The sequence below is a fragment of the Labrus bergylta genome, chromosome 6 (assembly GCF_963930695.1).
Source record: "Labrus bergylta chromosome 6, fLabBer1.1, whole genome shotgun sequence".
NCBI lineage: Eukaryota > Metazoa > Chordata > Actinopteri > Labriformes > Labridae > Labrus > Labrus bergylta.
This window is the reverse complement of record NC_089200.1, coordinates 1,031,232-1,043,731: the sequence shown is the minus strand read 5'-3', so window position 1 is coordinate 1,043,731 and position 12,500 is coordinate 1,031,232. Positions and strand designations below refer to the sequence as shown.

General features: G+C 44.0%; 1 protein-coding gene across 2 annotated transcripts in view; it reads left to right on the top strand.

Moving 5' to 3' along the window:
* Positions 1-12,500, top strand: part of nfia (nuclear factor I/A) — a 61,509-nt gene that overhangs the window by 40,432 nt on the left and 8,577 nt on the right. The window contains exon 1 of one of the 2 annotated variants that reach the window (XM_065956403.1): positions 5,349-9,479. The exons of the other annotated variant lie outside the window; for it this stretch is intronic. Within the exon in view, the coding sequence (XP_065812475.1) occupies positions 9,453-9,479 (27 nt within the window). The 5' untranslated portion in view covers positions 5,349-9,452. Of the gene's footprint in view, positions 1-5,348; positions 9,480-12,500 lie in introns of those variants that run through there. 2 annotated transcript variants of the gene reach the window in all.

Here is a 12,500-nt window from a genome sequence, read left to right as displayed (position 1 = left end):
AACAGAGTGTGTTGGTGGAGTTTTTAGGGATTTCTTGAAGGTGGAGAGTGAGGGGGGGAAGGCCCTGTCCCCCCAGGACCGATGGTTAGTCCTGCAGAGGGGGGGCAGGAGGTTTGCATCAGCAGATCTGAGGTTTTTATTTCCTTCAGTGTATGAAGCGAGCCCGCCTTTCTCTCTGAGCGGCATCGGTACGAGACGGGCCTTTGAGTATTTTCAAACAGAACTCATGCCGATCGAAGACTGGGAAGATTGTCACATTTTAAATTTACACTAAAAAAGAATATTTAAGTTTTCACTAAAGAAGGAAATTGATTTAAAACAAATCATATAAATCACTAATTTGAGTCAGACAGCGTGCAGAGCTGCTTCACACTCGAGCTTCATTCTGTCTGTTGGACGTCGTCATCTTTGTTTCTGGTGTCGTTCTGCTCTCCCTCCTTCAGTCCGACTCTAACAGGAGTGTCTAACAGAGAGAGAGCAGGCCGTTAATCTGCAGCAGCACCAGGCTGCTTAAAGAGTCTGAAATGTGGATGTGCTTTTATTTGATGTGCGTTTCTTAACTCACAGTGCCACATTAAATCGCCCAACTTTTGTCGGCTTTAAAAACAACAAGACGGTGACTTTAGTTTAAAATGCATCTTAGAGCGTTAGATCAGTCTGCAGACGGGGGGTCATCATACATTTGAATCCTGCAGGTTTGACTTCTGAAATCTGTTTTTAAAGGCCGACTCGTCCTGCAGAGCTCTGACTCTGCAGACCCTCTTGCTCTCTTTGCTATCTCTGATTGATAAACGACAGCTTCAGAAGCCTCCATCTTTACGTGCACACATCAGCATGCTTCCTTTGTCTTCTAATAATAATAATAATACATTGTATTTATAACACACTTTACATTTAAATGAAAATCTCAAAGTGCTACAATTTCAATAAAACCATAAAAACAGTAGCAATAGTCAAAGGTAAAATCAGACTTAAGAACCTAAACATTAAACAAGATCTAAAAGCAGGTTTAAGGGAAAAGGTCTTCAGGAGAAGGCTCTTTTAAAGAGGAGAGTTTTCAGGTCCTTTTTAAAGGAGTCTTCTCTTGTTTGTGCGTTTGAGAACATGCAGGTCAGTTCAGGAACAAGAGCAGTTCATATTTGTCGAATTTAAGAAAAGGAATCATGCACAGACAAACACACTGAGATAAATTTCAGGAACAAACAGAAAGATGTCAGAGTTCAAGTCGTCTCAGTCGACGTGTTTCTGTCCACACGGTCTGAATGAAGAACACACACATTCATCTCAGAGTGAATCAGCTGTTCTCTACTCCATGAGTTCAGATTATCGATCAGATTGGAAACTCTTTAACTCTTTCGCTGTAATCGAATCCCTCCTGTGTGTGTCGACCTTGGTAGTTTAGCCGCAGTCTGTTTGTGTTTGAGTGAAGAAGTAAATCTGCACGTCGTCTTGTTAAATCACGCCGGCCGGCCTTCTATTAACATAAAAGCTTCTGTTCATTAACCTCAGACGACTCGCGGCGCTGCGGCTGGAGGACCACGAGCTGCAGAAGAAGAAGAAGAGATCAGCCGAGGTCAGCACGGGAGAGCGAGGCGTTTGTTTAGAGAGAGAGGCGGGGCCTGACAGGTGCTGCACACACAAAGTGAACAGACGCCATGACGCTTTTTTAATTACCTCTGAAATGAAGAATCCTGAAAGATGTGAAGAGACGGTGGAACATTGTGTGCTCGTGCTGATTCTCTATCAGATCAACTCAGTGAAGCTGCTTTTCAATGAAACATAACAAACTCAGCACGAGGGTCACAGGAAGTTCTTCTTCTTCTGCTTCCTGTCCAGCTTCCTTGAGCTCCTCCTCTCCTCACTTTGGTTTCTCCGGTCCACATGTTCCTGGTTTAGGAAGACAACGTCCCCTCTCTTATTTCAGACGACTAAACTCTGAGTTGCTTTGGAGAACATGTGTGCAGGCGCGGATGGCGTTCTCTGTGACCACAGTTTATTAAAGAGCGACTCGGCTGATTCATGAGAGTGTCTCTATAAAATCTACAGATCAGCTCGAGGCAGATTTAAACAAAAGATGCACAAATCTGAGCAGGTGAGGAGCCGATGTTCTGACTTTAAATCCTGACATTTTGTTCAAACTGCTCAAGCCGCTCGATCAGCCTACATTTCCCATAATGCACCTGGATAACAGCCGCAGCTAAAAAGGCTCTGAAACATTTTTAGTGTCAATTTGTGATGTCAAAATGGCCGTTATCACCGGGAAGTCTGGACAATTTCAGGACAGGCTGCCCCTGAATCTGTTCTGTTCACACACGTCCCCCACTGCAGGAAATGTCCTCTGTGGGACAGGAGGGGGCGGAGTCTCAGGGGCAAAACATGACGTTAAAAAGATGCCGTGGAAATCCAACAAAGCTGTGAAGCGACAGTCTGACACTTTAATAACCACTTTATATCAATGCATCGAGTGTGTGCGGCTTCTGTTCCTGTGTAGAGATCTTGACTTCAGTCTATTTTCAGTTTTTGTTTTCTATCTTTTTTCACAACCTGCTCGAGGAGGCAATTCAGTTTTAGAACATTATCTGATGAGTTGAATTTCTCTGTGGATCCAATAAATACAATTCTTAAGAAAAGATTTGGAAGCAGAATTACTCTGAAATAAAAGTATTTTGATCCTCTCAGAGTCAGAGCGAGCTGTGAGGTTTTGATCATTTTTCAGTTGATTAAGTTAAAATGTTGTTTTCTCTCCTTATCTTCTCCAGTTTTCACTTCTCTAGTTTTGCATCTTTTAGAAATATTTTGATTCTAACAAAAAATCAACTTCCACCACTTAAAAACTCAGCCTGGGTGAATGTTAAAAGATTGGACTTTGTTTTGTTAATGAGGATTTTAAATAAAACAGATTTCAGCAGATTGTTTTTTCGTTTTCTGCACGTCAGTTTTTTTGGCTCTGAAATAATTTTTCTTCAAAGTTTGAAGCGATAGATTAGTTCAAATTGAAATGTGATCAAACTAGATTAAATCGTGGAGGTTATTTCAAGTTTTAAGTAAGATTAGTGGTGCGCGCGCACGATCTTCACACACACCGACACCGGATCGGTGAAGTCCCGGATCGGTTCCGAGCAGGTGGCACAGCTGCAGAGTTCAGGTGTTTTATCCATCCAGCTCCCCCCCCCCCCCCCTCCCGATATCTGCACCCACGACCGGAGTCACCGAGAGTCACGACCGGAGTCATGCGGAGCGGCCGTAAATCAGCAGCCTCGGCCGGGGCAGCGACTCCGCTCCTCCGCTGAGCGTCCCGGAGCTGCACGGAGCAGCACACACTCATCCTCTGCCGCTGCTGCTGTTTACTTTCCGTGCTGAACCGGGTCAAACCGAGCCGAACCGGGTTATGTGGAATCAGCGGGACTTGAAGGAGGAGAGGAGAGAACCGAGAAACAAACAAACAAACAAACAAACAAACAAACAAACAAACGCGAGGGAGTGAACTGATTCAACTTTGAAGAGGCTGTGACCCGAGCCGAACCGAACCAAACCGAGGGAGAGGATCCGAGCCGAACCGAGCCGAACCAGGGCAGCCGTCAGCTTCTCTTCGGATTTTAACTCTGGAAGCTTCTGGAGAAACTTTGAGCAGTTTTTATGATGAATTAGTAAAACTTCAGATAGAGTCCGCTGCTGCTGCTGAGAGAAGTCTCCAACCTGCGCTGAGAATAATAATTATCAATGGTGAGCAAGTTAAAAACACTTTATTTAAACTTTAGAGTTAATTAAAAAATCTAAAAGATCCACTCAGGAAACTTTTGAGTTTTTGTTTCTTCAGAATTTGTTGTGATTATTATCATTAGCATATTATAATTAGCATAATAATTAGCATAATTATAATTTATGTAGCAGTAGTTATTGTCGTATAATTAGCATTAGCTTCAGGTAATTTAGCTGCTGTTTGTAATGCTGCATTCAGGTGCTGCTCGGGTGATCCAAGTTTCCGAGTTGGGAAGTCGTTGTTCAGACTTCAGTGTGTTCACGTGTTTTCAGTTCGGAAAGTTGTAACAACAGCAAAAAAGAAGAAGATCAGTGAAACGTAACAGCTACAAGTTACATTTCAGCAAAAAGTTGATGTGCAATAATTTTAGTACGTTAACATTAACTACATTTATTTTGCCCGCCATGTGACGACGATTCTGACATCATTCTTTTCCGAGTTTCCGACTTGATCAGGCGTTCATGTACGTTTTACAAGTTGGAAACTTGTTTTTCCGATGTGTCAGACACCACATGAATGCATCATTTGACTGTAATTGACCGTCCAATGACACGATTCTCTGGCGCTCCAATGCCTCCATATCGTCCAATCACAGCGTGGTCAGAGACCGTATCTGTGACGTTGCTGCTTCTGATTGGCTGAGCCACAGAAGGAGGCGGTACATGTGGGAAGAATCGATAAAACAACGCTGTAACATGTGAGCTGTTAGACTTTAAGTTTATGGAGACTTTTTCTCTTTGATAAGAAGAAAGAGAAAAGATTTCAAAGAGCACTTTATTTCTTTAACCTAATATTTCCCTCTTTTAAACTTTAATCTTTATTTACGACGTTTTAAAACCTTGTGTTGCAGTTTTCTCACCCACTACATGAATATTGAATCCCCATAATTTAGATTATCGTCTCTTTCCTTTGTGTGGGTTTATTCTCCATTTTCACACCGTTATCCTCCTCATCACTCGTTCTGCTTTAAGTTTTATTTGAGTGCATCTCCTCTGGTCTCGATCTCGAGCCGGTTCATTGTCTTCATGAGGCAGTTCATTTAACTTTATCACACGTTTACCTCCCAATAAGTCCATGAACTGGTCCTAGAAATATCCCAGTAAGCTTTTCAAGTGCGTCTGTGGATCTGTAAATCATCGTAAATAAACCGTCTGTTGTTAAATCGGCTTTAATATCACTGTGGGGTCTCGCTGTGTGTGTGTGTGTGTGTGTGTGTGTGTGTGTTTTAAGATTTCTTTTTGGGCTTTTTGGGCCTTAAATGGAGAGTCAGGACAGAGGATAGAGTCAGGAATCAGGGAGAGAGAGAGAGAGAGAGAGTGGGGAATGACATGCAGGAAAGGACCACAGATTCGAACCTGGGCCGCCCGCCTTGAGGATCAAGGCCTCCATACATGGGGCGAGCGCACTAACCACTGGGCCACCAGTGCCCCTGGTTTGTGGTTTTTAATGTTGTGTTCACCCTGAAGTGCTCGGCTCTTTATTGTGGTATTCTCACTTCCTGTTCGTGGTGTGTGTGTGTGTGTGTGTGTGTGTGTGTGTGTGTGTGTGTGTGTGTGTGTGTGTGTGTGTGTGTCTCAGGTGATTCATGTTTGGAGTTTTGATCTCCTCCTGTATCGTCTTTAATGGTCCTGCAGGGACGCTCAGACCCTCTGCCGGCTTTATGGAGACTTTTATAGGAACTTCTATCATTTCTCTGCAGACTTGATGTTCCTCTTTGACTTCTTTAGAGACTTTAAGATTCTCAGGTGAGACTTCAGGACTTCTTATTTTGGTCTCTGATTTTTCCCCTCCACACCTCCTTCAAACACGGAGCAGTTGGGGAGTTTGTGCGTCACATTTTCAGTTTCATGTTTAATTTTTTCAGCTTTTCATCACATGCAAACATCCCACAGTGGAATCCCAGTGTTGTGTTTTGGTGTGTGGCTGCAGCTCCTCTCTGCACGTCTCTCTGCAAGCTGTGCGGATGTTACCTAGGGGGCGCTGTTCACTGTCTGCATTCTCCTCCAGCTCAGCTTGTCGGCAGCAGAGCTACACCGTGATCACTGACCCTGCAGGGAAACACAGAGAATCAGACTGACACAAACCAGGCCTGCTCACAGGGACTCTGTGTGAAAGACTTCCTGTTTCTCCTTCAGCACACACAGAAATAAATCCTGTTTTTTCTTTCTTATCTAAAAATCCTGAAAAGCTCCTCGAGCGTCAGAGATCACCTCTCTCCTCTTCCATGCTTCTTCTTATTTTTGTGCAAACTGTCCCTTTAAGTGACTCTCTTTGTCGTCTGTGTTGGCTCCGTGTGCACGAGTTCAAGCTCTGCAAATGTAAAAAAAACAACTCACAGAACAAACTGATGAAATTATAAAAATGTAAAGATGATCACAGCGTACATACAAACAAACACAGACATGATTTACCTTCAAGCCGTCGTCCTGGAATAAATAAAAAAAAACCTTCTTCATATTTTCATGCACTCAATTTAAAAGAGTCCAGAAGGTGTTCAAATCCTCACATGTCAAATATAAATAATAATAATAAGATGATTTTAAATGTTTTCTAAAGGAGTTCCACAAAGTGATAAAACTCTGCAGATATTAGAGTAACGATCTGCTGCCGTAGAGCGAGCCGGTGAAGTATCAGGACAGAGATGATCTTTATTGTTATTTCATTTTACACAAATAAACTATGTTGGAGCAAACCAGCTGCAGTGTAGAAAATATAAAATATGTAGACAAACACAAGCCAAGCACATCTCACCCGTACCCACATACACATTCATATACCTGTAAAAATGTGTAAAGAATATAATAAACACTCTAAATAAAAATACAGGGAGCAAACAGGTTCAACCCCGACATTCTGCATCCTTTAAAAAATATATATATTTATTTAAGCAAGCTCAAGAGATGATGAAATGCAGACGTAGTCAACATTCGTTTTTTTTATACTTTTACAAACATTCACACACCTCGTCTTCAGGCTTCCCTTAATTAACCCCCATCCCAGCCTCGCCCATGATTCAAGTCCAGGATCAAGTCCAGGTTCAGGTTCAGGTTCCTTTATTTTTACCTGTTGGGAAAGTTGGTTGCAGGAAGAATCACCTTTTTTTCTTTATTTTTTTTAGTAATTTTTTAGGCCTTTTTTCCTTTTATTAGATCAGACAGCTGAAGAGAGACGGGAAGTGTTGAGAGGAGAGAGAGTGTGGGGTGACATGAAGCAAAGGGCCGGGGTCGGATTCAAACCCAGAGCCGCTGCGATGAGGACCATGTCGGCGCGCGACATAACAGCTAGGATATATGAGCCTCTTCATAGAGCTCAGACAATAATTCAAAAAAATAAAATAAAAGTGAAAATGTGCGGTACATGTAGAGCCCCTCATGGAGCCCTCACCAGGGTCAAGAAGAGAAAGAGCACAAAAAATATATTTAAAACAAATGTCAGAATAACGGACAAAAGGAAAGCAGAGGTTTTGCATCCTGTGTGGATCGTCTGATGTTTGTTTGTGCGTCACTCTGCAGCCTCTCAGAGCGCTCCCAGAGTCGAAGCATCAAAGACAAAAGAGAAAAAATATGTAAAGTGTCGCCGCGTCAGACCGCCTCACATCACATAAATACACACAGATCAGCAGGACTGTAACAGACTGTAAAGATACATTTTAACACTCTGTATAAATGGATTAAATTATGTTTAATAATCATTTCATAAAATCTGTCTGAAGCCTCATTTATACAGAAAACTAAAAGATCCTGCAGGAACCTTTAAAGGGTCCATGTATGAGACTCTGAGACCGCTGGGTTCCTTTAGTGAGGCGAGCATCATGATCTGATAGTTTCACAATAAGATGTGTTCACATGTTGATTTAAAGAGTCCTCCTCTGTAGCTGTGTCTCTGTGTGTGTGTCAATTTAAATCAATTTAAAATGTTAGCAGCTGATTGGAGGTGTGTTTGATGAGAGATTCATTCATAATAATAATAATAATAATAATTTAAATATCATCAGTGATAGGTTCCTGATATTCTTGTATTTCGAGGTGTAAGAGCTTCATAAATCTGCTCTGTGCAGAGAGTGGATCCTGTCTGATCTCTAATGATCTCATGGATCTGCTCCTCTTGTCTGTCAGCTTCTTATCGACTCCTCTGTGAGGCGGCTCAGCGGACACTCTCCCCGGTGTCAGGACGTTAAGAGTGCCGGTGTGTGGCGGGATCAGACTCCAAACCTGTGCACAAAAAAAACAACTTAAATCCGTCTTTTAAACCGGAGTGTGAGCTGCTGCTACTGGACTCTTCCTCTTCTTCTTCTTCCTCTGAAATTATAAACCCCTATAAATGTTGTTTCCGGTGTCCGCACAAGCCCGTTAACTTCTTCTCGTGAATGTAGAGAGGAGTGTTCAGAGAGCTGCGGAGAAATCTCCACCGATCAATGCGGATCGATAACCCCCCTCAGTGTGATCGGTTTCATCTCCGAGCGGCGGGATCCCGTAGCACACACACACACACACACACACACACACACACACACACACACACACACACACACACTCTCTCTCACACTCTCACGCCGCGACGGCATCACCGGATTCTACTCGTGAAAACTGCGCGCAGAGGATCGATGCTTCTCTCTGATCAATAAGCAGAGTGTGTGATCAGTTTCAGCTCTGCAGGGTCAGTGCGCACAGTCCGCGGACACACTCACACACTCCCGGTCGAACACACACACACACACACACACACACACACACACACACACACACACACAGACGCAGTCCGGCGGCGGAGCAGCGGAGGTCCGGACGCGCAGAGCGGCAGACAGGCTGAGCAGAGGAGCGCAGAGGAGGTGGCGCTCGCTCCTCTCTGCGTCCGGGACAACACACCGACACACACTCTCTCTCTCTCTCTCTCTCTCTCTCTCTCTCTCTCTCTCTCTCTCTCTCTCTCTCTCTCCCTCTCTCTCGCCGTCTCCTCCTGCTGGAGATAAATTAACGGAAAGCAGCTGTCGGTTGTTTCAGAGGCGAGGCGGCCGTCTGGCAGCTCAGGGATCCCGTGTTTGCCTTTTTCTTCAGTCTTTATCTCCTCGGGACTCCGCCGACACGCTGCTGCCGCTGCTGCTGCTGCACCGCCCTCCGTCCCGAGCACCGAGGAGCCGCACCGCCTCACCCCGGACACAGCGCACCGCAGGACGGATTGACATGCTGCCGAGGTCCGCCGGTCGCCGCGGCTCTCCGGCGGTTTGAAATGCACTTTGTGGACGTTTTGGAGATTTGCACCGTCCACCACCACCGATCCCACCGCCTCACCCCCCTCTCTCCCCTCACCGCACCGGACCGCTCCGTGGCTCTCTAACGGGACTTTTTTCCTCTTGTTGCCGGAGATGTTGCTCGTGTCTGCGCTGAAAGTTGTGCGCTCCCCGGCGGAGGGCCTCTAACAGGTCCGGACAGAAACCCGAGGCGGGCTCAAAGTTCAGCGCTGGGTGGAAATGTGAAAGCGAAGGGGGCAACAGGAGGGCTTGATTTCCCCCTCTCTCTCTCACTCTCTCTCCTTTTTTTTCTGTTCTTTCCTTTTTCACACACACACATACATTACACACTGCGCACACACACAGGCTGGAGTTACAGTAACCCCCCCCCCCCCCCCCACACACACACACACACACACATAAACACACACACACCTTCCAGATCTAAGATTAGATCCGACAGATATGTATTCTCCGCTATGTCTGACACAGGTGAGTCCGCTTTTACAACTTTTTTTTTTTACCTTGTGCTCTTGTGTGTGTGTGCTCTCCTATAGACTTCGGACTGTATGGACTCTGTAGACTCTCTGCTCCCTATAGTCTGCAGACTGTATGGACTCTATAGACTCAGTGCTCCCTATAGTCTGCAGACATGCAGCTCCTCTGCGCACTCCTCGTCTTTCTCCGCTCCTGCGGCACATGGCGGCTCCAAACTTCCCTCATTATTAAATTATTTACCTTCTCTGTTTTTGCACACTTTATGTGAAACTGCCCCCCTGTTTGGTTTCGAGTTGTCGTGTGGTGTTTTTTTTAAGGCCGCTGGTTGTCTCTGTCTCCGCCGGCTGTGTAGCACACTCTGTCCCGGCTGCTCCTTCACATGAAGCCGCGCTCAGGCGCCCGCAGCCCGGCCAGCCTGAGCGGGAGCTCCGCTGCGCTCTTTCGGGGCTGCTCTCGGTTTCATACTTTACGCTTTTTCCTCTAAATGTTTGGAGGCCGTAATTTGCGCAAAATGTGTTTGCTTAAAGTTTGACGCAGGCGTAATTTAAAGGCGTGAACTCGCTGGTTATTTCTGTTTTGTTTCCTCGCAAACTTTCCTCCTGTGCCTGCTCTGCTGGCCGACTTGATCTCACCTCAGCTGCACAGAGAGAGAGTGCACGAGCAGGGGGGTTAAACCTCTAGATTTTATACCTGTGGTAGTTTATGGCTCAAGTTGTTTTGGTGTTTTATGTGCACATCAGTGATCCTGTTCCCTGCAGCATCAGTCACTTCAGGGGGTCTGGAGGTGGATGTGTTTTTTTTTTTTTTTTTTGGTCAGCTGCAGGTTTCTGCGTGCTGGACTCTGCAGGTTGATCCAGTTCTGTAAAATCAAAGTGAATTTCTCCATTAATTGCTTCCTTCCTTCCTTCCTTCCTTCCTGCTGCTGCCGAGGCCTCACAGAGGAAGCTCAGGCCTGACTGACAAAAAAAAACAAAAACAAAAAACGAGTCTCTGCAGAGAAAACAAAATGTTTGTGTGAGGTGACCTGAGGTGACAGCAGACCTGCAGCCCGAACAAAAACACACAAACACACCTCAGACTGAGAGAAGTGCCCCCCCCGCTCCCCCAACATCATTTAAAAATCTGATCCTAAATCTACATGAACACTTTTTTACATAATTATCAAACGACTTAAATTAAACCTGATCTCCATCTTTTAAAATCCCACTTCTTCTCTGCAGTGTTGTGTTCAGGGTCAAAGGATAAAACAGGATTTTTTTTTTGCTGGTTTGTTGATTTATTTTTCAGGGTGCAGATTTTGTCTTCCTCTCGTTGGAAGGATTCTCTAATTGTTGTCAAATTAACCACTAGCGTGTAACAAACGTAAAGCGATAAAATCCCTCAGATTTAAATGAAATAATTATTAGATTTCAGTCTGACACTCGAAGGATCCCGTTAATTATTCAAAGTGATTTTTATTGGCTTGAAATCAAATGAAAGGTCATGTTTTATTCTTCACAGCTGACGTGCGTTTCTCTATTTGAGAGAATGTTCTTAAAGGAGGCTGTAAATAAAGCGTCTAGCGAGGAGATCATCTCGCTTTAATCTGCCGCTCGCACCTTTTGTGATGTCCGCCCGGCGTCCTGCTGCAGCTCCACACATCCTGCAGAAATAAAACACACAGATCAGTCATGGGGATTTTCTGCTCGCAGGTTCAGTCTGTTGTTTTTGTTTTTATTTTTAAGATGTGTTCGAGGTCGACGTGAGCGTCTGAAACTGCAGAACGACCACAAGCTGTAATCATATTATCACGTGAGCGTCTGAAACTGCAGAACGACCACAAGCTGTAATCATATTATCAGACAGAATAAAATAATCAGACGACCGCCACTTTGATAAATCTGTTTAAATAAAAACTAAATGTTTCAGGGTGGAAGCTCACATCTGATCTTTGGGATTTTAGGGTTTATCGTTTAATTCTTTTTTTAACCCGGTGTCTTTTAAATCGTATAATTTCCAACATATTTGTTTTTATTATTGACTGGAAATGTGTGTGTGTGAGAGTGTGTGTGCGTGTGTGTGTGACAAAGTGATTATTTAAATTCCTCCTCAAACACACTGAGCAGCCTGAACCAGTCGCTGTGTTTATATCCAGCATCATGATGACAGCATTCATTTTTTGTAATTTAATTTCTGCCCCATAAAATAATCTGCAAATCCTCTTTTTATTTTTGATTTATTGTAAAACTGCGTGTGTGTCCGGCTGTCAGCCAGCAGGGGGCGCCCTGATACGAAATAATTCACGTTTATAATAGTTACGTGTTTTAAAGACGATCATAACCATCGTTTCCGGTCCTCGTTTTTTTGTCTTTTTTTTTTTATTCATGACACAAAAGAGACAAATTTATTTTTAATTTTATTACATTTAAACAAACGTCGTCTCGTGTTTTCTGTCGCGTCTTTAATTTCTAATCGTGATGAAATCTGAAGCACGATTCTTTAAAATGTTTGAGGTGCATTTTGACTTTAATTAATTTAATCTAAATATTTAGATCTAGTTGGTTTAAAAAGAGGAGAGCTGGAGACTCGATGGAGAGAAAATGAGACAAATCAAAAAAACAGATCAAATCGAATGAATCACCAGGAAATAAAAACCTGAAGATTCATTTCTGTAGATGTTTTATATTTTAATAAGTGACGCTTCAACAAATCGTCTTCAACCTCCTCTTGACGTCCGTTTGTATTCGTCTTCAGAGAATAAATTTGTTTTGCAGGAAACAAACAAACGAATGGTTCTGTGACAGGAAGACGCTCGCTCTTTGATTCTTCCTCTGCGTCTTCAGTCTGCCGCTGATCGTGTGTGTGTGTGTGTGTGTGTGTGTGTGTGTGTGTGTGTGTGTGTGTGTGTGTGTGTGTGTGTGTGTGTGTGTGTGTGTGTGTGTGTGTGTGTGTGTGTGTGTGTGTGTTGTTGTGTGTGTGTGTGTGTGTGTGTGTGTGTGCTTCTTATTTCTGCTGAATGTTTCCCGTGGTCGGCGT